The sequence below is a fragment of the Tinamus guttatus genome, unplaced genomic scaffold (assembly GCF_059628265.1).
Source record: "Tinamus guttatus ecotype Peru unplaced genomic scaffold, ASM5962826v1 Tinamus_guttatus_pri_ptg000155l, whole genome shotgun sequence".
In the NCBI taxonomy this organism is placed as follows: Eukaryota; Metazoa; Chordata; class Aves; order Tinamiformes; family Tinamidae; genus Tinamus; species Tinamus guttatus.
Genome location: NW_028288689.1, coordinates 5,444,348 through 5,469,982, shown reverse-complemented (window position 1 = coordinate 5,469,982; position 25,635 = coordinate 5,444,348). Strand labels below are relative to the sequence as shown.

At 36.7% G+C, this 25,635-nt stretch overlaps 1 protein-coding gene across 1 annotated transcript; it reads right to left on the bottom strand.

The window, feature by feature from the left end:
• Positions 1-13,138: 13,138 nt before the first annotated feature.
• SPDL1 (spindle apparatus coiled-coil protein 1) lies at positions 13,139-25,227 on the bottom strand. Its single transcript, XM_010213091.2, has 11 exons — positions 25,203-25,227; positions 22,672-22,855; positions 21,469-21,645; positions 20,799-20,993; positions 20,348-20,497; positions 19,720-19,818; positions 18,759-18,869; positions 16,741-16,881; positions 15,372-15,481; positions 14,639-14,826; positions 13,139-13,697 (listed from the first exon to the last, which is right to left on the bottom strand). The coding sequence occupies exons 2-11, from the start codon at positions 22,828-22,830 to the stop codon at positions 13,147-13,149; spliced, it is 1,881 nt and encodes a 626-aa protein (XP_010211393.2). The 5' UTR covers positions 22,831-22,855; positions 25,203-25,227; the 3' UTR covers positions 13,139-13,146.
• Positions 25,228-25,635: the final 408 nt, after the last annotated feature.

Here is a 25,635-nt window from a genome sequence, read left to right as displayed (position 1 = left end):
ATTAAAGGACAAAAATATTAGTTTTCAGTACTATCATACACTACAATTTTATTGAAAAATATATTTATTAATAGTTTGGTACTAGGATAAATAGTGTACAATAAAACAAGAAAAGGAAACTATAATTTTATCAACAACCTTCTTCTGTTACCATTATTTCATCTTTTCCCTGGTAAAAATGCTAAGGTGTCAGAAATGGCCGGCACTAGAAAAAAAGCATATGCTTGAGAAGAGGTGATTTATAGCAAGTGTTTTGCACAGGTTTTAGATCACCTATTTAGGTATAGGGCTTTAATATGTGCACGTGCGCACTGGAAACTTTAAATCCTAGACCAGTAGGCTAACAAGTACACAATTTATATAAATTTATGCCCAGGCTCCGGGGACAACAGATGAACGCATGAAAACTGAATTTACTGAAATCTTTCCAGGGTTAGGATGTTTCATGTTAATGTAAATTATGTTTCATGTAGGAACAGTAAATGTTTCATCATTTTGCATGCTTAATCGCTGTGAAAAAGGGACCCAGAAGCAGCAGATCTGAAAGTTCTTTTAACCACCATCTTATCAGTATGTGTTAAAAAAAAATGTTTCAGAAAAAAAGCATTATTATTTCTTACATTCTAGGGCTACAGGATGTGGGCTGCTAGGTAAGCATTTGCTTCTGTATATGCTTTTCTTCATGGGTTTGCCTATAGAGTTATCAAAAATGCCTCAGGGTAGAAGAGGTTATTGAAGCTAGCATCTCTAAGGGAAATAGGGGAATGATTTAAAATGTGCAAGCCTGAAATCATAGTTAAACTGCACAAGGAGAAACTATATCCTAACATCCATGACCTCTGCTGTGCAGCACTGGGATAAGTTGACAGGGTTTTCTTTCTCTCATGACCATTTTCCAATCCATCCACACTATTTACACACACACAGAGCACTTAAAACTGCAATATTTTGAATTAGAGGAAGTCTGATGTGGAAAACCTATTCCTGCCTTTCTTGTGTTTTTGTCTCCCCTCCAGGCTTCTAAGACAGAATCTTCATTTCCACTATGTCAAAATACATACCTACTGGCACCTTTTACTTAAACATTTTACTTAAAAATGAGGTTTAAAATCAAGTGAAATTACCCTTCAAAAGAGAGCCTAATGTAGAAATAGACATAAATCAGTTCACCCTCTTCAATTTCTTAAATAGGCCATAAACAATGTTAGTTTTTTCTTCGTATTTTAAAAAATGCAGCACTGCTTACTGTTGCAGTTGTGCCCAAACACAGATGCAGATGACTGAGTCATATTATTCACACTGCATATTATTTTCACTCTCTGGCAATAACTTCTTTTAACTTTACTTATTATGTTGAAAAGCCAAATAACTGACAAAGGAAGTGGCTTCATCAACCAAAACTTTCCTAAATGAGTAAGTGGAAACTTACTGATGAACAGATTTGATGGTAACATTTGGATTGTTTGGTAGGATGAGTTTAATACAATAAGGATTGTATGTAAAGCTTTAAAAGGTAAGTATATCTAGACATTTTATGATAAGAAATTATCTCCAATATGTAGTTGAAAGAATTCCATAGACCACTCAGCAACTTGATACAAGCAGCTATCCCCAGATGCATCACGTACAGCACCAGACTTACAGTGCTCAACTACCACACCAGGTCATTTCTGAACTGTGAGCTGTGCATGAAGGATTGTATCAGCTCCAGCCAACACCACTTCCCTCGGACTGCAGCCTTCCTGCGTCGTGAGGATTACTGCAGACTTGATCAGTCACAGTGGCATTCCACACTTCTGCCCCTTTTATCCCCCTTCTTCTAAATCCCAGATAGCTATTACTAAGCTGAGGGGCCACTGGAAAAGAAAAGGCCAGCTTTCCAGAATGTCTAGACTGTGTTCCAAAATCACTGTCTTCAATGTTATAGCTGGGGAAGGAAGGGCAAAGGAAGGGGAAGAAAGAGCCTCTGCCACAGACATCCCCCCCACCACAGTGCAATACCAGAAAACCCTTAAAAAACAGGTGTTTGTTTTATCTGCCTTGGGAGGTCATCAACTAAAAGCCAACCATAACAATACTGCTTTACAAAGCAAACTTAAAGGATATGAGACTAAATAGGTCACATGAAAGATGTGGCAAACTGAACTCTGCACTGGCACCAGTGGGCTTGGAATTCTACCTAGGGAATAGGGAAATGACATCCGACTGCAAAGCACTCATGAATGAAGCCTTTCTCATTCAGCAACATTCGGCCCAGAGCTCAAGACAGCTCACGAAGTCCATCCCAGCAGTAAAAATCAGTATGGAGACTGACCTGGACTCTTGTATTCCCATTTAACTAGATGTATATAGGTTATCAGGTTTTTCCACATATGTGACAAGAGTGTGCAATGAATGCACACTCCCCTCACTAATTTTTTTTTTAAACCATGTAGATGCATTATATATGTATGACTATGAAGCATCTTTATTTAAATCACTGAGCATGTACGTGTTTTCTAAAGGAAAATAATCATGAAAATCACGTAAAGGAATTTACACTGGCCATCCGAAACACAGGGTAAAGTAAGCAGTCACTCTTTGTTTAGAGTAGATTCCTATTAAAAATAAGAATTTGAAGAACTGTAGACTAAGACAGAGAAGTAGTTAACATTTTATCAAATTTAGATTATGCGCCCTCATGGCAGAAGAGAACAAAATAGAAATTGCGCTTTGGGCCTCACTGGGGATCACACACAAAACCCTGTAGGAGCCTCAAGACGTTTAGTAACAGAATCCTTTCCTTCAAAGGATAAGGAAGCAAAAGCCTTCTTACCAGTTGTCTTCCCTGGCTACATTCCCCTTTTCCACTTATAATGGGATTTCAAAGTCTTTCTGAGGCACTGCTCTGCTGAACTAGCTCCTAACTTCAGTTTATCCCAACAAGAGCCTTACCTGGAATTATATAAATATAATAGCTATTGAGAGTTCAAAAAGCTTGTATTGAATAACCTGCTCCATTTTACTTGTAAAACAAGCTTTATATTGCAACTTTACCTTTGCAAACAATTGTACCTTTTCTCCTGATCAATCAAATCCCTATAAAAAAAAAAAAAGCCTGCAAATGTAAAGCTTCTTTCTTACTTCACTGGAAACTGATTAGCTCTTCTGCCCACATGTGAACTATGATCCATAAACTGTCATATGCATACAGACAGGATCCAGCACAAATCCTGCTGCATTCTGCCAAATAGTAGCTTTCAGGAAAAGAAGTGCAAAACTAAATCAAGTTACTTGTTTCTCCTTTCTCTTTGCAAAACTGAAACAAATGAGCAAAAGGCTTCTTCAGATCCTTCATTTTGTAATGTGAACTACCACCAGAACAGGATACTTCCATTTCACAACTCTACCACTTCTGCACATGGAAGCCAAACAGGAAGACTTACTTTTCCTTTTATTAATTCCTTAGTGAATTGATACCGCAAGTTATGATTATTTTAAATCAAAAGTGGCTTCTAGAAGAATTGGGGGATCTCAGGTAAATGATTATGCACTAGGAGGGGGAAAGCAAAACAGAAAACCTACCCAGCACCAACTACTGCCCAGAGGAACTGCAGCTAGCTTTAACAGCGTTTCAGCGTTCAGTTTTATGAACCCATGCCAAGAAAGAAAAAGCGTAGGAAGAAGATAGCCTTTCCAGAGTTTACAATGGTCTTAGTTTGACTCATATTCAGGTCTTGCTGTAACGTCGGCTCAAGTGAACCTGCTCATCATCTCTCAGAAGTAGCAGTAGGTTTCCCCTTCCCCTACATTTCTTCAGCCTAGTTTTTAGCTGCTACTCATCATAAAAATATTTTACTTAATACGTTGCTGAAATACTGAAGTGAGAAATGCTGCGTTAGTGTGAGAACAGAAATGCAATATTCCATAAAAAACTCAACGTTCGGGAGGTATCTGTGGAGAGGGAGGCACTCATCTCCCAACTGACATTCATTTTTTACATTTTTGTTTGAGAGGATCAGCAATTATTAAAAAATCTTTCAATTAAGCCTGAGATGGTAAAGCAGCGGGTGTTAACTCATCACCCTAGAGAAGACACCTGCCCACATCCTGTTCGCAAGTTGAAAGGCCAAAACTCAAATGGCAGTTTACTAAGTTACCTACCCACACCACTCTTCTTGTCTGTCCTGTGCCATCTTGCCATCATACATAAGTTTGTGAGGTTCCAGGGACGTCCACCAAGAGGAAGCCAAGATTTCTAGGATGCCAATGCCAAGATGATCCACAAAGGAGCTGGAAGCAAGATCAGTTTCCCGGTGAGGACTGGGAGGACACGGAGGCAGCTGAGGCAGCTGCTAAGATTGTGAGATTTGCTGCCGAGGGCTGAGCTTCCTTCCTCTTTTCTCGACTCGTACCAAGCGTCATGCCTTGGGGTGGAGGGGAAACCCAGCCCGGGCCTTTCGGTTACACAAGACAGGCAGCAACATCTGAACAGGCACAAGGAGCAGACGCCTCCCCTCGTCCCCACCGACCCATGAACGAGCCTGGAACTCAGCTGCGAGGCTCCACGAGCCAACGCTCTTGACATCCAACATTTAGTTCCTTTGGAAATGTAGAGAGGGGCCTTCATCTCCTGAACTAAATTAAAAAAAAAAAAAAAAAAGGCAGATTTTTACAATCTGCTTTACAAGACGCTACTATCTGAATAATTATTTTAACCTGTCCTAAAACAGATTTCTTTTTCGTAACGTACTTGTGCTTGTACAACAAATGAAAGGAGGACAAAGCCAGATCAAGGAATAGGTGTGGTATGAAATGCTATTCCACTCAGTTCAAGTTTGGAGGAATACTTAGATTTTTTCCTGTTTTTCTCTCAACAAAGAAGCACTTTGTTAAAAAAAAAAAACATTGATAAGGCAAGGCTTCAGGAATCGCTTTTACATATCTAGAGCCTTCACATCCACGCAGATGACTGTGTACAACTTCAATAAGGAAATTTTGGGTGCACAAAGAGATAGCCAAAGCATTCCTGGTTTAAGGACTAGATTGGATTAAGAACAAACTGAACTGAAAACACACTAAGTCAAGGGAAAAAAAGGGAGATAATTCTTAGTTTCTTTAATACTACTCTAAATTCTAGAAGACAGGATCTTGGAGAAAGCTAGTTCTATACTACTTTTTTTTAAGCTATAATTTTTTGTTATATACAGAGACAGGTTAAACAGAAATCAACTTCTATATCTGACTTGCTCTAAAATCTTTAATAGTCTAAGACCAGAGCACAGTTGTAGTAAAGAAAATCAGAAAATAAGAAAAGTCAAAAAAAAAAGAAAATGCTAAAGTGATTTCATAATTTTAAAAAGTTAATACTAGAGAGGGTCCAGCATAAAGCAGTGAACATGATTAAGCAACTCCAACAGCTATTGTATGAGGAAAGTCAAAGGGAGCTGGGCCTGTTGAGCCTGCAGAGAAGACTGAGAGGGGATCTCATCAACAGGTACAAAGAGCTGGCAGGAGAGTGACCAACTGCAGCCACCTGCAAAAGGAAGACTTCTACTAACATATTTCTTCAGGTGGATGTTACATAAGGACACATGATGTGACTCACGTAGAACAACTGTTTTAGAGTTATATGTCAGCTTCTTGTAAGAGCATGAAATATGTGAACAAAACCTTAAGTCTAAATAAGACCATGTCCGTAAGACCATGGTTAATAAACCAACTGAAGGATTTGGATAGATATTTTATCCTTAAGTTGTCAAAATCTACTTCAGAGCACGGAATTTAATTGCACGATACATTGATGATATTTTATTAAGTAATAACAGCACAAAGCTTGTGAATAAACTTAACCATGTAGAAAGACCCTGCCCAGATGAAGTCAGTTCTGTGTTAGAAAACAACAAGGCATATCTGCTCATTATCATTACTTACACATCTTGAGTCTTCACTTCTGTTGCTCCTGTTATCATAGCTAATTGTTTCTTGAATATAACCTTCATGTGAAAGGGAAATCAACCTGTGATTGCCAACTGGCAGCATCCTAGGTAACAAAATGGGGCATCACCTCTACTCAAGATCTGTGTCACATTTACCAGCCACGGCATGTCTAACCATACCTGCAGCTGTCTTTCAACAAGTATGCTCAACAGAATCCATAAAGGCACATTTATTTATCTATTTAGGCACTCAAAAATATTTTGACTGAGTATGAGCTAACCTAAGCATCACACTTGCAAGATACATCTTTACATAGCTTAGCTTTCCATCACCATCACTGCCATACTACAGACTAGCAAATAAAACAATGATTTGAGCAAAACTTGAATATACTAGGAACTCCCTTATATAATATCCTCACCCTATTACTTCACCCTATGTCCTGGTCTTAACTAGCTGTATATGAAAATAAAACTGTATTATGCTTTCTGTATCTAAACAAGTTTAGAGTTCAGAATTACTGACTGTAGCTTACATGCAGCTGGTAAAGTTTTTAAATCTAAAATTCCTAGAGGGCAAATAAGATTGCTCTTAAGAGATCTTGTCAATAACAGATTTAAAAGAGAAGAGTTTCTATCATTTTGACTGCTTTATCTTCTGTTTGGGAGATGGCTGAGTCATTCACTAGAGGGAGCTCAACTAAATACAGTGTAAAAACAAGCAAACTCAATAACCTGAAGTTAACAGAGAAACTCTGCACTTCAGATAAACTAGCTAAAAGTGAATGAACACTAGTAAGCAAATATCATCACAAAAATTACATAATGTTCCTAGAAATAATACACATGTACATTCCAAACTATTTAACTTTTATTGAATGCTACTTACACAAAAATCTTACTACAAAGCTCCTGTCACTCAAAAAAGGACACATTAGGAAAAACACTTTGTAGCAAATCTTTTCTTGACTAGCATTTCAGAAAGAGAAAAAAAAACTTTATTTTTATTATCAGTATAAATAGAAAGATTTAGGGTTTCAAAAAAGTAGTATATCACAAGATTCCTTTAAAAATTCACATAAACCTTTACAATCAGGTCAGAGTTAAACAATTTGACATTAGAGGAAAAGTTAATAAGCCTGAATTTCAGAACTATAAGAAATTCAGGAGCACTTACACATAACTTGGTTGTCTTGTGCCTAGTGAACTCCTCCAAACCGACCCCTGTGTTACTACGTAACAGAAATCCCCCTGCAAGTTCTTACCATTCTTAATATTAGTAAGTGTCATAGAAACCATGCCAGGCACATGTTTAGTTTGATCCAAAACAGAAGCTAAGAGAGTACTTCAGGTCACACTGTCAGGAAATCTAACAGGCAACTTCTGAAGGTAAGACACTAAATAACACAGTACATACTCTTCTTCATAAAGAAGGCAGAGAGACATCTAAGTTAATAACCTTCATATATTTGTGCAATATAAGTTGAGTCATTAATTGCTGTTGAGGTAAAACTCCAAATTACTACAGTTTCTTCTAGAAGCACAAGGGTTATTGCTGAGCACATTGTGTTTCAGGAGTTGGCTTAGAAGATACATATAACGTAGTATATTTTTTCTTTTGTGTTTTCTTCTCATCATGATCATATTTTCCTTCTTCTCTTGGTTTTCTGTAATTTCAAGTTGAGATTCAGCTGTTAACCTATAGGCAAAGCAACCATTCTAAACACATATTTAGTTAATAAAAAACAGGGTTAAAACAAAGCTTTAAGCAAAATCAACAAGTCAGAGTGCCCAGTTCAGGCATACATGAAGATAGAGCAAGTAGATTAAGAAAATGCAAGAAAAAAGCATTTATATCTTTCTCCTCACACTTGATCACTTCAATGGTACATGCATTTTTTCAAGTGTTATCTGCTGCAGTGATAACCAGTTGTGACCAGCCTTTAAAAAGAAGAAACACTGATGGAGCCACACACATAGAAGGGGGAAAGTCACATGAAAGCACAACTCTAGGTCAAGTCATGACAGCATAAATCAGAAGAGATAGATTGAATATTCTGCATTAATAATAGAAAAAGAAATGTAAAAAGGAACACACTCATCTCCAACCAGGTTCTGGGCTACTGCTACCCTTATATTGAGCCCTGATAATTTAAAAACATTAAGTTTCTTCCCACTTCCTCAGGCTTTTTAAGTTGCATCATTCTTCCAATGACACTTTTAACTCTATTTGAGCTTAAGCTATCTACTATAATACTTTTCAAGAGGTAAATTAAAAAAGTAGACATCTGAGCTCAACTGGATGTGTAAGTTATTTAAAAATTCTTCAGATGCTTCATTAAGAGAAGCTGCTAACTAGGGATATTTACTCAACAAAGCCAGTTAAACAATTACACATAATTGTTTCAACAGCAAAATAGATTATGGCAAATGAACTACTTAAGCATCTCTTAACACAGCAACTCAAATTAAATGCTGATTCACTGCCACTTATCTTTTAAAGCAATTTCCTCATAACTGTGTGTGCTTCTAGTGGTCTCAAGAAGTTCTACTGATTATAGACTAACCTACAACCATCTAGAGTTGCTTTCAATAGTGCTTTTCCAAATGAGATCAGCTGCTGCAGTTCTTAGAGCTTTAATACAGACATATAGCAGATGAATACTGTAAAAGGAGCTAAAACCCAGTTTTTGAATTTTCACCTCTAAATCTATCTTTTTACAGAAATATACTAAATATAGCCTTCCTAGCCCTTTTTAAGATAGCTGCAGACCTCCATACACTTGCCTGTAAGCACTACCTCAGTAGAACTAGAAGAACTGAGCATTCCCTCCAAGGCAGCAATGCTGGTTCTATTCACTCATATCTATGACAAGTCTTATATCCTTTCATTAGCTAGCACCTCATTTTTAGCATACATCTAGTAGTCAGTTACATCATGACATAACCCACTACCAATTTAGGAAAGAAGGGAGGAAAAAAATGAAAAAACCTATTCTTAGTAATATTTTCATTAGCTTTAATTCTACAGCTTCCACTACAGCTTTAATTAGGAATAGATAGACTGTGCCTAAGCATCCATTTCCATGTTAGATTCTCTTCATTTATTCTGCCTTTCTTGTACCTTAAAAAAAGGTCTTCTCCTCACCCCCCTGCATTAGGTTAGTAGTCAAGATTCCCAGCAAAAAGGCCCTACAAATTTATAAAACAGAAAAAAGAAAACCATGATCATAAATCAAAAGGCCAAACAAAATCTAGTCAACTTGAAACAAGTTCTCAAACAGCATCACTAGGTTTATAAAAAACACTTTCTGCCTTAACACAATTACTTATTTCTGTAAAATGTGATACCTCCAGAAAAAAAAATTCTCATCTACACCACTATATTTTCATAAAATTAGAGGGAACAGGTATTAAAATTTCCATAGGAAATAAAATTGTAAAATAATTGAAAAATCTCTTTAGACTGATGAACAAAATGTGCATATAAGTCAACATCCAATAATGTAATTTCCTCAGAACAGAGCTATGTTAATAAATACCTAAAAGAAGTTATCAGAGGACAGATCTTGACTGGTGGAAATGCAATGAATGAGCCATTTTGTGTTGGCAAATTCCCCTCCTCCTCATCCCGTAGGTGGTTTCCATCTATTAGCTGGTCCAACAATAGATCAGCACAATTTTTTTCCCACCTATGACAACCTTGACTAAGTAATATGTACTGAGATATTGAGAAATGCCTCAGAATTCAAATAGGATCTGAGCTTTACAGTAGCAGAGAAAAGTTTAGGCCCACCATCCAAGCAAATGAACACCAGACTTATCCTCAGAATCTTTCAGTTGGGCTACAAATGCTTCAGCACTGGCTGTTCTACAGCCTACAAGTTGAATCATCCTTACGTTTCCATGATGAATCCAACTTGTGGAAAAATACCTGCTTTAGTCTGTAAAAGATAATGTCTGCATGCTGCAACATATAACAGTAAGAAGGACAAGTTACAGAGAACTCACTTAAACAGGCTCTGTAAGTGAACAGCTTGACTTAAAGTCTTGTCAAGTTTAAAGATGGCCACCTCTCCCCACCCTTCATTTTTCTCCCCTTGCCCCCACTCCCCCAACAACAGCCTTTCAGTAGTAACTTCTTACATAATTTCATCTTTGAGCTCTTTAGTCAGAGCCTGGAACAGTAAATACCTACAGTCCTGACAAACCAGCTGGGCATTTTGCTATTTCTTTATAGAAAGGTTTCTGACCCAAGAAACATAATTTAAATTTTGGAAAACCACAGAATGTCACTTCCTCCATTTGGTTCACCAGGAAGCCAGTGCAAGGCATAGCGTGGTTACAAGTGCACAACCCAGGACTGCCTAGACTGACAGAGTTGGGAAGGGAACTTCTTTGAAATCCTTCACGTTGGAGGTAATAGTAGCAAGTACCTTAGAGGTCCAGAAAAACGGTACAGCTTGTCAATACACCACTACCTACTACAGAAACCCTCAGCCCTGTTATACTAAGCCACACTTATACTAAGTGTGAAAAACCATTTAATATGACCAATATCTACTACTTCTGCAGTCACCCTTGCATGCCTCAGTTAAACTCTAACACGTTATCTGCTTCACAGTAAAATACTTAGTATTTCTGTCGCATAACTTAAACATCTTTCAAGATATCAATGGACAGAATCAAAGCTATTTCAGCTCTTTCACTGAAAGAAATGTTTATGGAACTCAAAAAAAAAAAAAAGCACCAACACTTTAGTCAGTCTAAATTATGCTTTCAATGATCACAAATTCACCATAACTTCATGTTTTACAAGCATTTTTACTTTCGACATTTGCAAATGTACACATAACCACTGCACATATGACTAACAATTTGTGGATGCACACAAGTTAGACTCTTCATCAAGCAATTAAAATTACCACCTATTTAAGTGGTAATATACTGATCAGTAACATACTGATCACCTCTAGCCATTTTCCCCCAATCACCTCTTTAATAAATACAAAGCTTCTCAAGGCCCTTCGATTAAAAAGAAGTTTCTGTTCACAGTTACTATAGCTCTTCAGTTCACTGCCACCTTTCGCAGGCTAGCAATAACAGAACTAGACAAATCATTGCACAAGTAAACCACTGAAGCGCCAAAAATAATCTCCAGTGACCACACCAGCCTCTTCAGCTGCAGTGTCGCACTGCAGTTTGAAAAAGTCAAGACTTGCACAACTACCAATCATGAAAATACCAGTGATTTCTTCTCTGCAGAGCAATTCCATTTTTAAGTGCACAATCCTCCTGCCTGTAATTTTTGGACCTTCGCATTAAGCTATAACTCATACATAGAGTTTACCATATCCAAAGGAAAGTCCTCAGTTTCTTTTAGTCTTTTAACAAGCCAACCTCCCAAATACTCAATTTCATCATGACTTTCCATCTCATACAAAAATCAGAAAGCATTAACACTAAAGGAAGTTCTCAGCACTAACTTAGCGCCATCGCTAACTGGTTATTCAGTTCTTCAGTTATGCAGTCAGATATACGAACAGAAGCTACTCTCCAAATTTGCTGTTTATAGGTTCTTATTGCCATTTCCAACAACATCCTGAAGAAATACATGTGCATAATTGGGATTCTCACTGTTACTTCATGTTCTTATTGCCTCCAAGGATCAGCTCCATAAAATACCTTGCTGTTCTGTCTCCTCTCTGATAGTTTGCTTCTTCAGTTCATAAGTCATTTCCAGCAACTCCCTCTTGGGAGGCTTTGTACCTTCCCTTCCAGAGAGGATATGACAAAGTAAGATTGCATTTTTCACACCTTGCTTAGACGCTATTTGCTTCTTCATGTGTACAGAACATGATCAGAACTCACCATCACCACTCTGCTATTCAGGCTCTCCTATCAACTTGCACCACACATTTTTGATCTCCCAGCGCTTTCCTTCTCAAGAACACCCTCTGCATCCTCTGACATTGCTATGTAAGCTGCTTTTTCCACAACATCCTTTTCAAACCATTTCAGAAAATGGTACTTGTTCAGTTGCCTTAAGTCTGTTAACTGCATCCAACAAAACCTTAAACATCTGATCCAAAAGTCAAGGTACCGATCCAGTTACTTCTGAACACTTAGTTTTGGATGTACTGCATAGATTTCCATGTATATAGCTACTAATATTGTGAACACCAAGTAACCTCCCCGTAAACAACAGTTAAAACACTCTGAAGGAGAAGAAAAGGAAGTTTAATTATAAGACGGACAAAAACACAGCTTTCTGGACCACGGCTGTTTAAGCTTTAAGGCACTCCAACTTCCTGAACTATTCTCGTCTCTGCTCTCCAGCTCAGTGTTACAGCTAAGACAGAATAATCTAAGAAGGAGGCAAATGTGGGAGAGTCAATGAAAAAAAGTTTAAGGAAAACTTCACTGTGCATTTGCTAACCACCTATCCTTAACTCCCTGAAGGATTAGAAAAAAGAATGATTTTTATAACAGTTACATGCTTATATCAGATGTGTGCAGACTTGCATCTTAAATGTAAAAGAAAGCTAGAAGAAGAAAGGATGAGGAAGGAAGAGTAAGTTCTTGTTTTTAGTAGCAGACACCAGCAAGCTGTAAGCTCAAACCATCTAACACCAGTCCAGATTATTTTTTTTAATATCCAATAAAACATACATGTCTTAGATTACAAAGAAAAGACAAACGCATTAGCAGAAGGAAAAAAAAAGCATTCCTTTTACCAAGACAAAACAAAAAGTTGAAGCTAATAACTGTGATAAGTTATTTTAATACCTATCAAAAAATTATCAATAAGCTGCCAGTTCAGGGGAAAAGCTTGATCTTGGTTTAATAGTTAAGTTGGAAACACTGTCCTGTGTACAGATTATAAAAGGCAATTGCCTGTCAACACAGATGAATTAATAGCATAATTAAATATGTCATCTTATGAAATGAAAATTTTGTTAACCCAGTTTTGATTAAGAAGTACTTACATTTATATTATCTTTACATTTGAAGCTAGAATTTGAAAGCTAGTATCAGGTATGAATTTTCATCATGATAACTATTCACATTAATTGGATACGCAACCCAGTTGTGTGGCAGTTTTGAACGCGCCAAGGCAACAGTTCACTGTTTTTCTTGGTTGCACACAGTACTATCATGCTACTCGCATATCTTGAACATTATAAAGCAATAAGAACATTATCATCTCAAATATGCTACTACACTTTTAAGAGTCCTTTCCATTACTCATGATTTTAATCTTTCTAAGAAGTTTTGAGAGATTGAATGTAGGCAGCTGGAGCCGAGGAATTAAACTGCATGCAATACTTAGGAAATAGATAAAGATTTGGATAGCATAGTTCATGCAGCGAAAGAGGAGAGATGCAGGTCTTGGCTGATTGCCTTGAGCACACACAGAAGCTGGCACTGACCTGGGAGCAGCTGAAGTCAAAGAATTATTGCCATTTCTGTCCTGTGAAGTGCAGGTGTCATGATACTCATCTTTGATTTTAATTCTCTTTCTTTCTTTTTCAGCTTCTATTACTCTGTCCACTGCTTCAAAGGCCAAATTTTTTGGTGGTGCTTCAAGGGCAGGTTTTTTTGGAGAGGCATCACTTTGTTCCGAAGTTTTTAAACTCATCTTTGTTTCTTCCTTTATTGGCAACTGAGTGAGAGAAGTTTCTTTTGCTGAAGTATTTCTACTATCCAGATATTCGCAAGTAGAGTCCACTGGAATCTTTTCCCTTTTCTTTTTATCTTTAGGAACTTTAAGCAACTCTAAGGAGAAGGAAAGAAGGAATATACAATTTGTATTCCAAAACTTGACTTCATTGACTGTCCACTGAAATGGTCACAAGCTATTTAATCTTATGAATAACACACTTGACACTGCCAAAGATCTTAGATTAGTTCTTAATAACCAACACATATCCCTTAAGGAATGCCAATTCTTCATTCTTCAGTCTATTATCAACTACAGAAGTTAACACAGAAAAAAGCAAGGAGACTTTCTCCACATCACTTTTAACTGAAGTTTTACCAAGACTTTGTTAAGTGCACATGCTCAACATAGATATGCTCTCACTTCATTTCCATTTTTGGAATCTACTGAGGTAAACTTCCAAGCATTAATATTTTAAAATAAGTCTCAGATAAAACCTTTGGGTCTGGACAAACACCAAGACCAACACAGTTATCTATTTCCTCACTCATCTTCCTCCACCAATTACAACTCCCCAGTGCACACAAATTCATAGGTGCCAGCTGTTTCTCGGGTGGGCCACTGTTGCCAAAACTTAATCCACACTGGGTTAAACTTAAGTTTTTCTTCAAGTTGTTTGATATTTATTACAAAGCTCACCTTGACAGCTCATATTCAGAAAGTCAGTTTTGTTTCAGACATGGATAATGCTGCTACTACAAAAGTGTGTTTCCACACACTTCACTATGCATATTCACCTATGCAGCAGAAGACTGACTCTTTAGTCTGAAATTACTCTTAGTACACATACCGAGTTGAGATCCTTCAGCAATTTAACATTTTATTACTTCAACCCATTCAGTTTTTGTACCATGTTATTATACAGAAGATAAACTAATGTTAAAATAGTTACATCCAGAACTAACCAAATGTCTCCATAGGCAAATGATATGACTTAGAAAAGCTGAGAGGAACAGATATATATATATATATATATATAAGGAGAAGCAATATTTACCTTGAGGTTCATATTTCATTTTTAGCTCATCTACCATAACCCGCAGGTACATATTCTCACTCTGACAATCTTGCAAGTGCCTTTCATTTGTGAAGAGTTTCCTTTCTACTTCCAGAACCCTTTGGCTTTCATACAAAGCTTTCATTCTCTGCAAGGATAGTTCATTTCTCAAGGTTTCAGTTTCTTTACTGAGGAGAGGCAGAGAGTAAAATTACACACACAATAATCAGTCATTTTAAACAGCAAATACAAAACCAACTGCTATGGATTTTTTAGTTAATAGATAGAAAATTCACTGTCAAAAAAAGTAGGTCTCAGCCTAGTGAAAAGTTTCAGGTGTTATTATCCAGATTAGCCAGGTTCTTTTCAGAAAAGAGAAATAGTTGCAACTTATACACTTTAATTAAATAAGGATTTAAACAAAACAAAACAAAAACAAACCACCTTGATTTTTAACTATCAATTATCCACTATCTTACTCCTATGTACCACTCATTGAGGAAATGAGACACTAAAAAGAAACAATTGGCATAAAGATTTTTTTGGCCATCATCTGTTGCAACAATAAATACTGACAATCAGTACATGACTGTGCTCTTCTTACAAAGAAGAGTTCAGCAGGACTGGATAATATGCATATTCATACACAGAGATAAACACTAGACTGAAACAACTGTCTCTTGCTAGAAGAGACTACAAGCAGCTCCTAGGACTCAAACCCCCACACACTTACTTTGAGTTGTCCAGTTTCATTTGAAGCAAGTCTGCATAGTAACCATCTTCAGATTCTCCTCCCCTTGAGCTAGTACCAGCTCTAGATTCTTCTGTGTTCTCATATAAGGTCTGAGAGAAGAAAAGTATTGAGTTGTTAACAACCAGTGACATTTCTGAAGGACACTAGTCTAGCCCTTAAGTGAAGTTTTGATTCATTTCTGTTAAGAGGACTTATTTACAAAAGCGTTTAAATGCAAAGGAAACCTCATTAGCTCTGGGCACTTACTAGTTCCTGTGAAAGAGCATTGAATCTGATAGTTCTCTCTTACTCAGTAAAAGAGTTATCAACTGCAAATGATTTTAAAGTAGAATTAAAAAAAATACTTTTTTCTACTTTAAGATACAAATTACTTGGCATAATTATGGGGAATTTCCTTCAGTCTCTTTCTGGACTTCAGCAGTGATTCCATGTCCTGACACTGTTTATTTATAGCCTTAGGACAAGCTCACCGATGTGAGAACTGGTAAAGCAACCAAGCAATCAGCTGCATTAAAATGGGTCAAGCCTAGCTTTGTGCCACTTGGGTTAAACACAAACTAGAGCACGCTATCCTGCAGAGCGTAATCCTAATGCATAAGCTGATGAACTCAAGTTCATGTTCTCCAGCTGTGACAAGACAGCACCAGACCCCAGTCAACGAGTATGTCAGACTAAGCAAGGCTTGCATCTGCACACATATGAACAAAAGAAAACAAACAACAACAACACCCACATACAGCACTGCATTTAGGTCCCCCCATTCATATGTCTCACCTCCTAACATACTGACAAGATGCTTTCAAGTTGAAAAAGAGGACTGAAGAGACTAAAGAGTGCCTTACAACAATAGTAGAACAATTCTCTCTGTTAAGGAGACAGTGCTTCAACTGTAAAGTCAAAATATATTCACAAAAAGGAAATACGTTCTCCAGATACCCAATACAACTAGAAACATTTTATAAAACTAAATCCACAGTTAACAAGTGAAAAAGTAGTCAAATATTTTTTTCATTTCGTCCACGTTAAAATCAGATGTCTCATAGTTGAATGGAAACACTAGACATAACTATGTAAAATACAAAATGTGACATAGGAACACAGATAAAACTTTTTCCAAAGCAGAAGAAAAAACCTTCTGAAGTTCACAGAAGGAAAAAAAAAAAAAAAAAAAAGTGTTGTCAGGCTGTAACAAGTAATATAAGCAGTCAAATACAGCCATGAGTAGCCACCGTATCACTTTTCATACCTGCACATGGCTTTTACAGTTTTCATAATTCATTTCTCTTATTTCATAATAGAACCTCTTATTCCATAATAAGATTTGTCCACTTGATTACAGACCACATACCTTAAATTTTTCTAGTTGCCTCACTTTCATGAGAAGATCTTCAATTTCACCATTTTTTTGCTCTAATATGGACTGTAGGCGCTCCAGCTGCTCAAACTCTGCCTGAGAACCTTTCAGTTGTAGCAATGTAGCCATCTGCAGCTGGAGAAAAAAGGAAAAAAAAAAAATCAAGATCCTCTAAACAAAGTTAAGTTTAACTTAATTAACCAGAGTAAGTTAAAACTCAAAATTAAACCCTGTCTTCTCAATTATGATATCGTGCGATAATAAAAATCTCTAAAGACAAAAACTTAAGGAACACATCTGAAGGTGCCAAATCATTTTCTTTACTAAGTAACCTTTAATATGCTCTCCAACACTCACAGAAAACACATCACATCCAAACCTTACAATTTGCATTTGTAACATGCAAACAATTTTCACTAGTTTTAGCTTTTCAACACAAGGAATTATTTCAAGCAGAGAAACATCCTCCATCATTACAAAGGTAAAAATTTAGCAAAGAGGCTTGCTTCTCAAGGAGCTTTTTCTGGTATTGTTAACAATATGATAACATATAGGTCTTAACATACTCAGTTACAAATGACATTATTCATCAGTTAGAGAAATATGAAACATTCATAGCGACACTTAACAGGCTGTTAGTGATACTGTAGCATTTTTACCAGACTAGCCAGTACAGTTAAGGTAATGCTGGAGGACATGAAGTCACAGAAAAGATTAATTGAAACAGTTTAAGCAATAGATTGACAGAGAAAGGCAGAGAAGAGGACTTACCCTATGGGAGTCTTATGTTAAATAAAAAAATATTTGTGATTCTGATGTGTTTTATCCTTCACTAGTCTCCACAAGATGTAGAGGGCAGGTGAATGTTTAATTCACCCCCAGCTGACTAAAACTTTCCTTTCATTTCCCAAGCACGACCACCAAGCTTTCCCATAGCCTTTACTCAACAGCAGAGCTCAGTTTTTAAGTAGCAAACTGCAAATTGCAGTTCATCCTCATAGACAAAAGACAAAACTAAACAAAAAACAAAAAAATCCCACAACTAATTAGCTACCCTGTATGAGGGAGATTCAGCCCCTGAAGGACACACCAAATCACACAAAGTACCTATACAAAGAGGTTTTAATACATGGAATCACAGTACAAAGCAAAGAGATTCCTAACAGGCCTCTAAGACAGGAACTTAGGTAATACAGGTCTGTACTTCCAGTGCCACTCATTATCACAACTCTGAGCTAAGCAAAACTGTGTAACCAAGTATTTGCTTACAACTTGAGGATCCATCCTTTTTGGGGAAATCACAAGACAAACATGGAACAGGTAAGAATTTTTACAAGGTATTGTAAAGGAGATGTTGCAAGACAGCTTTACGTTCTGGTTTTCTCTACAGTTGATGTTAGATTTTACTAGCTGACAGCTTTACTTAACTGAAAAGCTGTTATCCTAAAGTACTACCTCAATTCAATAGTTGAAGAAAAAAGCTGACTTTTACTATCGTACTGAGTATTGAGAGAAACAGACAAACAGAAAAGGAAGAAAGTGGTGGGTGGGACAAAAAACTGCATGACCAGAGGAAAGAGGAAAAACTTCCTTTTTTCCTGGAGGCCTCAGTATTGATAACCTCAAATTCACAGATAAATTACTTATACAGTATCAAGATAAGTGAAAGAAAAAAATGAGACAAACTAGATGCTATAGTTTGACTGACAGGAGCTTTTTTTTTTTTTTTTTTTTAATTCAAATGACTGCTGCCAGTTATGTCAGATATTTTCTGCATGTCTCAAAACTATAAAAAATTAGTTATATGCACTTAAAAAATGTTGATGTACTGTTAAAATCAAATAGGTACAATACCCTCCACTTAGCTTTGCTCCTACTTCCATCCCCCCCATATAGACTGCTGCATAATATTTCCTACCCGCATTAAGAGACTGAAATACTCTAGCCTGAGTTGTAAAGCGTTGCTTGTCAGACCCCAAGGAAAACCTGGAGTGTTACAGTAATGGTCATACCTTCATTCTTTGCAATTGTTCTCTAGTGAATGCATGCTGTTTTTGTAGTGACTGATATTTTACTTTCACACTGATCAGCTGTCGTTCCATTTCTGCCCTACGGTCCTCCACCTACAGAACATTATTAACAATTATTACTATGAAAATAACACTTTCCATTCGGATGCTGAACTTTATCACAGAAGGTTACCCAACAATCATTGTTGGCCTTGAAAACAACATTTTTCTAATAAGAACCCTTGAAAATATCTGCTATTTTAATTACTTCTGAGACCAAACTAAGTAGACATTGCTACAGTAGCTGAAGCCAAATTGGCTAACTGTGATAGAGGTTTTTCTTCTTGCTCTTTTGCTAGCAAAGTAACATTTATTCTGCTTCAGGGGTATGGTAGCACAGATTTGTCCATGGGCATTGGATGAAGTTATCTGGAAAAATACCAACTTCAAAACAACACAACAGATGCCCTGGGTGTGATCTGAAGACGACTTTCTATCCATTTAACACCAGCTATCTATTAAACCAGTATTAATTCAAAAGCCCCCTCAACTTCTCACACAATTAGCCATTTTCAGCAAGTTGTTTGAATTTGCAGTTATCACAATTTTTTAATATTTAACCTGTTGAAAAAAATTCTTTAGAACTACCAGCTGCAGACCCAACTGTCATGAACCCTCAAAGACCCTTGGTCCTCCTTGCCGAAAACCAGGTAAATAAAAGAGTGCATCAAGGTAACCATCACCCCAACTTTAAAGTGGCTCTAATTTCCACCTCCCTCCCCATCAACCGTAGGTTCATCCCCTGGCACAGTTGGGAACTGAAGAAATACTTCAGGAACGGAGACTCAAGTGTGCCAAATGAGAAAAAGATGCTCAAATATATTCGATACAACATAACAACTAAGATTTACGATGAAGCATTTCTCGTCTCCTCTGGACATTCTCAGGTGTGACGTAATTGTACCTCAGCAAAGAGCGAGTTGCCTTTACTTGTAGGATCCAAAGACTGCTGTAGTGCATGATCTAGCTGGACCTGAAGCTCTTGATTAGTCTCACGAGCTTTCTAGAAAAATTCAAGAGTTATTTAAGACTATTAGGAATTAGACATACCAGTTATAACAAGTCAAGTTTTATCTCTTTTATTTCTTACACTTTTGTCTTAGATTTTATTTTGTACTGCAGTATTTAATTGTGTCTGTAGTTATGGTCAGAAAGACAAGCTTCTACTAGAGGGTTTAATATTTTGCTTGCTATTCAGGACAAGAGTAGAACCAAGTCCTTCGAAGCAAAACTTAGATGTTTATCAATTCAACATCAAGTATTGAGACCATTAGCCTTGCTGTGTTAGTCTCAGATTCTTTACTCCCCAGAAAAATCTTTGAGAGGACATTCAGTAGAAAATATTAATTCAGTTGAAATAAAGTGAGAAGTCTATCACAGTGACCTGTAGAGCTAAAACACTTTCCACCCCAATACTATCCTGCCTTCTCCCCTCCCGCAATTTTTTTTCCTTATTTGAGTGAGAAGCTACCACTAACTACTCGGGGGATTCAGGGATTATCCAGTACCATTGGATAAAAGGAACAGAATACCTCTAATGCGTTGCAGTAAGAAACAACTTCTTTCTCCCTCTCTTCTTTTTCTCCTTGTAGGCGCTCCAGCTGATTACGTAAGTTGCTGTTTACAAGTTCCAACTGTTCTTTATTGTACTGCAGTTCATTCAGCTTCTCTTCAACATTGGCCTAACGACAAAAATCAAAAAAAATAGGCTTACAAAACACAATTGTAAACACAGCAGGTCTAAATAAGCCAAACATCTATTAGTAGCAATTATTTTTAAACACAAAATACTACTTTGAAAAAAGGTTGCATTAAGGTCTGACTTTTTACAGCTATCATTGTTTGATCTATCACTGTTCTCTTACTGCTAAGCCAATATTGAGGTAGCAATACATAAAAAGCAACTAAAAAATGAAATGTGCGAAGGGCTTAATTTTATCTCTAAGTAGCTACATTCCTCATAACCATGGATTACTCACAGACCTTCACGCTTTCTAGTTCAGTGAGTTCCACCTGAAGATTGAGCATTTCGGAAGACATCGTCTCATGTACACGTTCATACATCATATGCAACTCCTCCGATTTAGCAGCAATTATTTCCTTCTGATGATCCACCTGATGTCTCAGTTGTTTCTCTGAGAGTCGACTTTCATCTAATTCACCTTTCAGATTCTCCAACTTAAAGACAATTGACAAGTCAGTGACACCATTATAGTAAATTTTTCAAAACACAAGATTTTTTCAGTTGATGTGGGAAATAAAAAGTGCTCTTATCCTAAGATCAATAGTTTAAGCCTGTGACAACATATTTTTGATCTAAAAAAGATTTTGTTAGGAAGATGTAGAACAAATACTCTCATCTTGTTAATTATAAACAATACTTTCATTAAACATGCTTGATCTTCTCCAACTAATTCCAGCTTCAATAAAAGCTATAGTTAATAATTTAATTTTCTTTTGTAATAAGTGGCTTAAAAACAATAGGAGCTGAGATCTGATTCAAATTCCTCAATTTACAGGGTAAAATAAGATAGCACTACACAACAAAACTATTGATCAGATTTGTCTGGGTAATAGGCATGTAATTATGAATTTGATAGCAATTGGAAAGTTGGGTTATTAGCAACATTTTAGTAGTATATTAAGTTCAAACCTTGTTCTTAAGGTCACTTATTTCTTGTCCGTGAACTCTGACAAGCTGTTCTCTTAGTTTATCCAGTTGCATGTTTTGCTGTTGCTTGAGAGCATCGCATTCAAAATTCAAGCTTTCTAACATTCTGTTCTTGACTTCAATTTCCCTCTGAAGAGTATATCTCTCTTGTTCAAATTTCTGCAAAAAAGAAGTCTTCATTCAATATTCATAAATACTTGAGTAACAATTTATTAGATACAGGCTCAGAACCAAGACACTATCTACTTAAGCGCTTGAAACTGCACTGCTAAAGTGCTTCAGTCCCACTTAAGGGATTGGGATTTCATACCCACCTTTCCAAATCTAAGCCTGTTGTAAATTTTTAGGGCTTATCTTTTTATTTCTTCCCATTCCAAGTGTATGGCCATCCTTTCAACAGCAGGGTGATAAGACTCTGTTCCAGGTGGTCACACAAACCAAACAAATCTTAGCTCTGCCAGTAGTAAAGCAAGGGGCAATGCACAGGCAAAAGCAGACCAGATTCAAAAAAGCAGTAGCTCTGAAGCATGGGCAGCTTGAAAGTGCTTTACAAAATTACTAAGAACAACATGAAATATTAAACCTCTATCCTACACTGTTTATACTATACAGTTTTCTCAACTGTCAATAAATTGACCCAGAATTCCTTGATATTTAGAAAATATCAAACCCCATGTACTACTGAAGAAATCAATATTACTAACTTAGCTGTATTATTATTGTTCCAGCTTTAAACAGTACACAGTTCGCAAGGAGAAACTTTGAAATATGATAACATAAATAAACTGTTCAACATACACAAAGGGCATGCTCTAAAACAAATGCACTTTAGGAATTAATATCCATATCATACTGGATTATGATTAATTCTGTATGATAGTGAGCACAACACCCACATATCTCTTATACACTGCTATAATATTAGCTAAAAAAGCTTATAATTAGATTTATTAGATATATTAGCCATAATATTAGATGCATTAGATATATTAGCCATAAAATGGTGCCCAGTATCTTAGAGAAGATATTAAAAAAATATCCTCCCTACAACTGCCTAAATGAAAAAGGTTTACTGAAATTAACCTAGACTCTCAAGCGCACCAAAACATCCGTTTTACTGAAAAAGAGTTAGATAGAAATCAAAAATCTTGACTTGAATCTTATTCCAAGAGTATAAAACAGCACCTCAGTTTTGTCAGTCAGTTCACGGCGTATTTGATCCAATTGATTTTGAACTTCATTTTGAGATTCCAGTAAGTGCAAGCCATACTGTGCTGCCTTCCTTCGTTCATTCTCTACTTCCTTGAGTTGTTGACGAAGACTTAAAATGGCTTCTGTCTCCATTTCTTTTGTTTTTATTGCTTCCAGACTACAAGTACAAAATGATAAACAAAAATAAAAATATATCATGAATTACTGTAGTTAAGCTGAAAAAAAGGTAAGATTTCTATCAAGACATCTTAAGCCAACAGAAAAAAAACCTTCATTATTTTCTATTGAACACTAAAAGTTCATTTTGTAAGCAACAGAAGCATCTCCTAAAAAGCTTTTAAGGATTTATCACCGTGTATGAAGTGAAAATAAAGGCAATGCACATATGAAATACTCTACATAAAAAGTCTATATCAAAACCAAAGTAGTTCTATGCTGGAACAATTCCAGTGGAGGCCCTTAGCTTCACAGTAGTTAATCATTCAATCTTCCAGTCGGGTTTCAAGAGGCTATCTCACATAATGCAAAAGCACCCAAAAAAGCCAGTAACTACAAGGCACACAGCAGAAACAATTTCTGTATACCTGGCCTCTTTTCATGGCAGACACAATGTGTTTCCTATAAACACAGAAGTCACCTAGCATACAGTCATCAAGCCATATGTAATGGACAAGAAAGCAACAAGCTAGGAGATAACCTCCTAAAAATGCTATTATGCATGTAATATGACAGATAAGTTTTAGTGTTATCAAAAACAGCACTAGCACAGAGGATAGAGTTATGCCAAATTCTTCATACAGTTGGATAGGTTATGAATCTGTCAGATCTCAGTCTTGCACTGTAATACACAAAAACAAGAGCAGAATTAACCTGGACCAGTTAGAACATGGCTTGTGGATTTAAGTAACACTTAAGATTCATATAGGCAGTCATATTAGCAGAATAGTCTACTCCTAATAACATCACATGGGATGTACCAACCAGTAGAGGAGGTGGAAGAAGTGGTGAATGAAAGGGAAGTGCCTTGCATCACTGCTCTCAGTTTTAAACATTGACCAGTTCGGGCCATAAGCCCTGCTATACCATCTCTTAGCCACACTTTTCATAAAATTCATCCAGTCCTACTTCATATCAGAAAACATAAGTAAAGGTGGCTTTTACTTTCCACTAAGTATAATAAAAACAAGAAAACAGACACACACACAGGCTAAAAGGAGTCAGATTACCTTCATGGTTTAGTACAGCAGTCAGCTCCCAAACTTAATACCTAGTAAATCTGCACAGTGAAAAAAATCCTATTACGACTAATCGCCAAGTGATTCACCCTCTACACAGCATAAACCAAAATTTTCTCTCAGAAATTATACAGCATAAAAAAGTAGTCTTTTTTTCAAAGTTGAGGTTCATAATTTTTGCAGTGCTCCTCAAAATTGAAGTAATTCTTCACTGAAGATCCTTCTCAGTGTTTTTTTTGTTTGTTTGTTTTTGTTTTTACATATGCAATTTCATCGTAGACATTTCTTTTTGGTATATACATTACCCCTGTGAATGCTGAGGATGCTTGTCTTAATCGATCATAGAATCACAGAATCCTTAAGGTTAGAAGGGGCCTCTAGAGGTCATCTAGTCCAACCCACACCCCCTGCCCCCAGGGACACCCAGAGCACGTGGCACAGGACTGCATCCAAGAGGTTTTGAAGATCTCCAGAGAAGGAGACTCCACAATCTCGCTTCGCTACCTGTTCCAGTGCTCCATCTCCCTCACTGTTAAGAAATTTTTCCTTAAGTTCCTGTGGAACTTTTGATGCTTCAGTTTGCGGCCATTACCTCTAGTTCTGTGGGTGGCCACAATACCAACCCCATAATAATTGATACCAATTTTAACAGTTTAATAAACGAAAGCTCATAAACATGAGTCATCACTGGGCTGAAACATAATGCCTTCACATTTGTGGCTAACTTTTATGCAATAAAGGTATTTGTAGTTTCAAAACTTCCTGTTTTAAAAAAATATAATTTTATTGTACAAAAGGTCAGGATACCAAACCTGTACTACTTTCTCAGTAACAGGACAGAAACTACCCAATTCTATTTTTCCATTTGTCTTATTATTGAACACACATCATAGATTTGATCTGTCCAGGCTTTGAAGCTTCACATATTCATAACCATCCTCTGCTATGTTTGAAACACTAGCACTGCAGGCTATGCCGCCGCCTCCTCCTCCTCAAATAAAAAGACAACTATCTAGCCTATACTAAACACTGTATACAATTTAGAAATTAAATGTTTGATGGTAACATTTGCAATGACACAGACTAACAGGCAAGAGCCTGTGGTGTGAACCTCTGTAGTTAAGGAAGGTGAATCCTTATTCATTTTGAGAAGAGAATCACAAATACTAACTTGATTTTCTAATCAAGTAACAATGACACACTAAAGTCTCAGTTATTATCATTGCTCCTACCTTACAAAACTGTCTTTGAATTACATTTTTAACTCACCTTCAGAGGTCCATTTAAGTCTTTCTTGAGTTTATTCTTATTCTGTCAAAAAAAAAAAAAAAAAAAAAAAGCAACAGTTGTCTAATCTGGATGAGTATAAGTTGTAGTTATAGCAAGGGTCTTCTTAACAGCCCTTTTCCAAATCAGCTTGAAGCCTATGGCTGTCAAGAAAAATGCAGATCTCTAGTCAAAGCCCCATAGAAATGCAAATCTTATTCAAATCTCACTTAAGGAAGCTGTCAGATAGTTGAGAAACAGCCAGATTAGGCTGTGCTGCCAAGGGACAGAGACTCTGCAGTTAACCTGGAGTAGAGAAATAAGCTACACCCAGGGTGAGCTACTTCTAGCACATATTTAATTTGTAAAGGGTGTTCATCTTTCCCTCCCCTCTACTCCTTTAGTCCCTTTGGCACTCTCCTCTCGTCTTCCATAT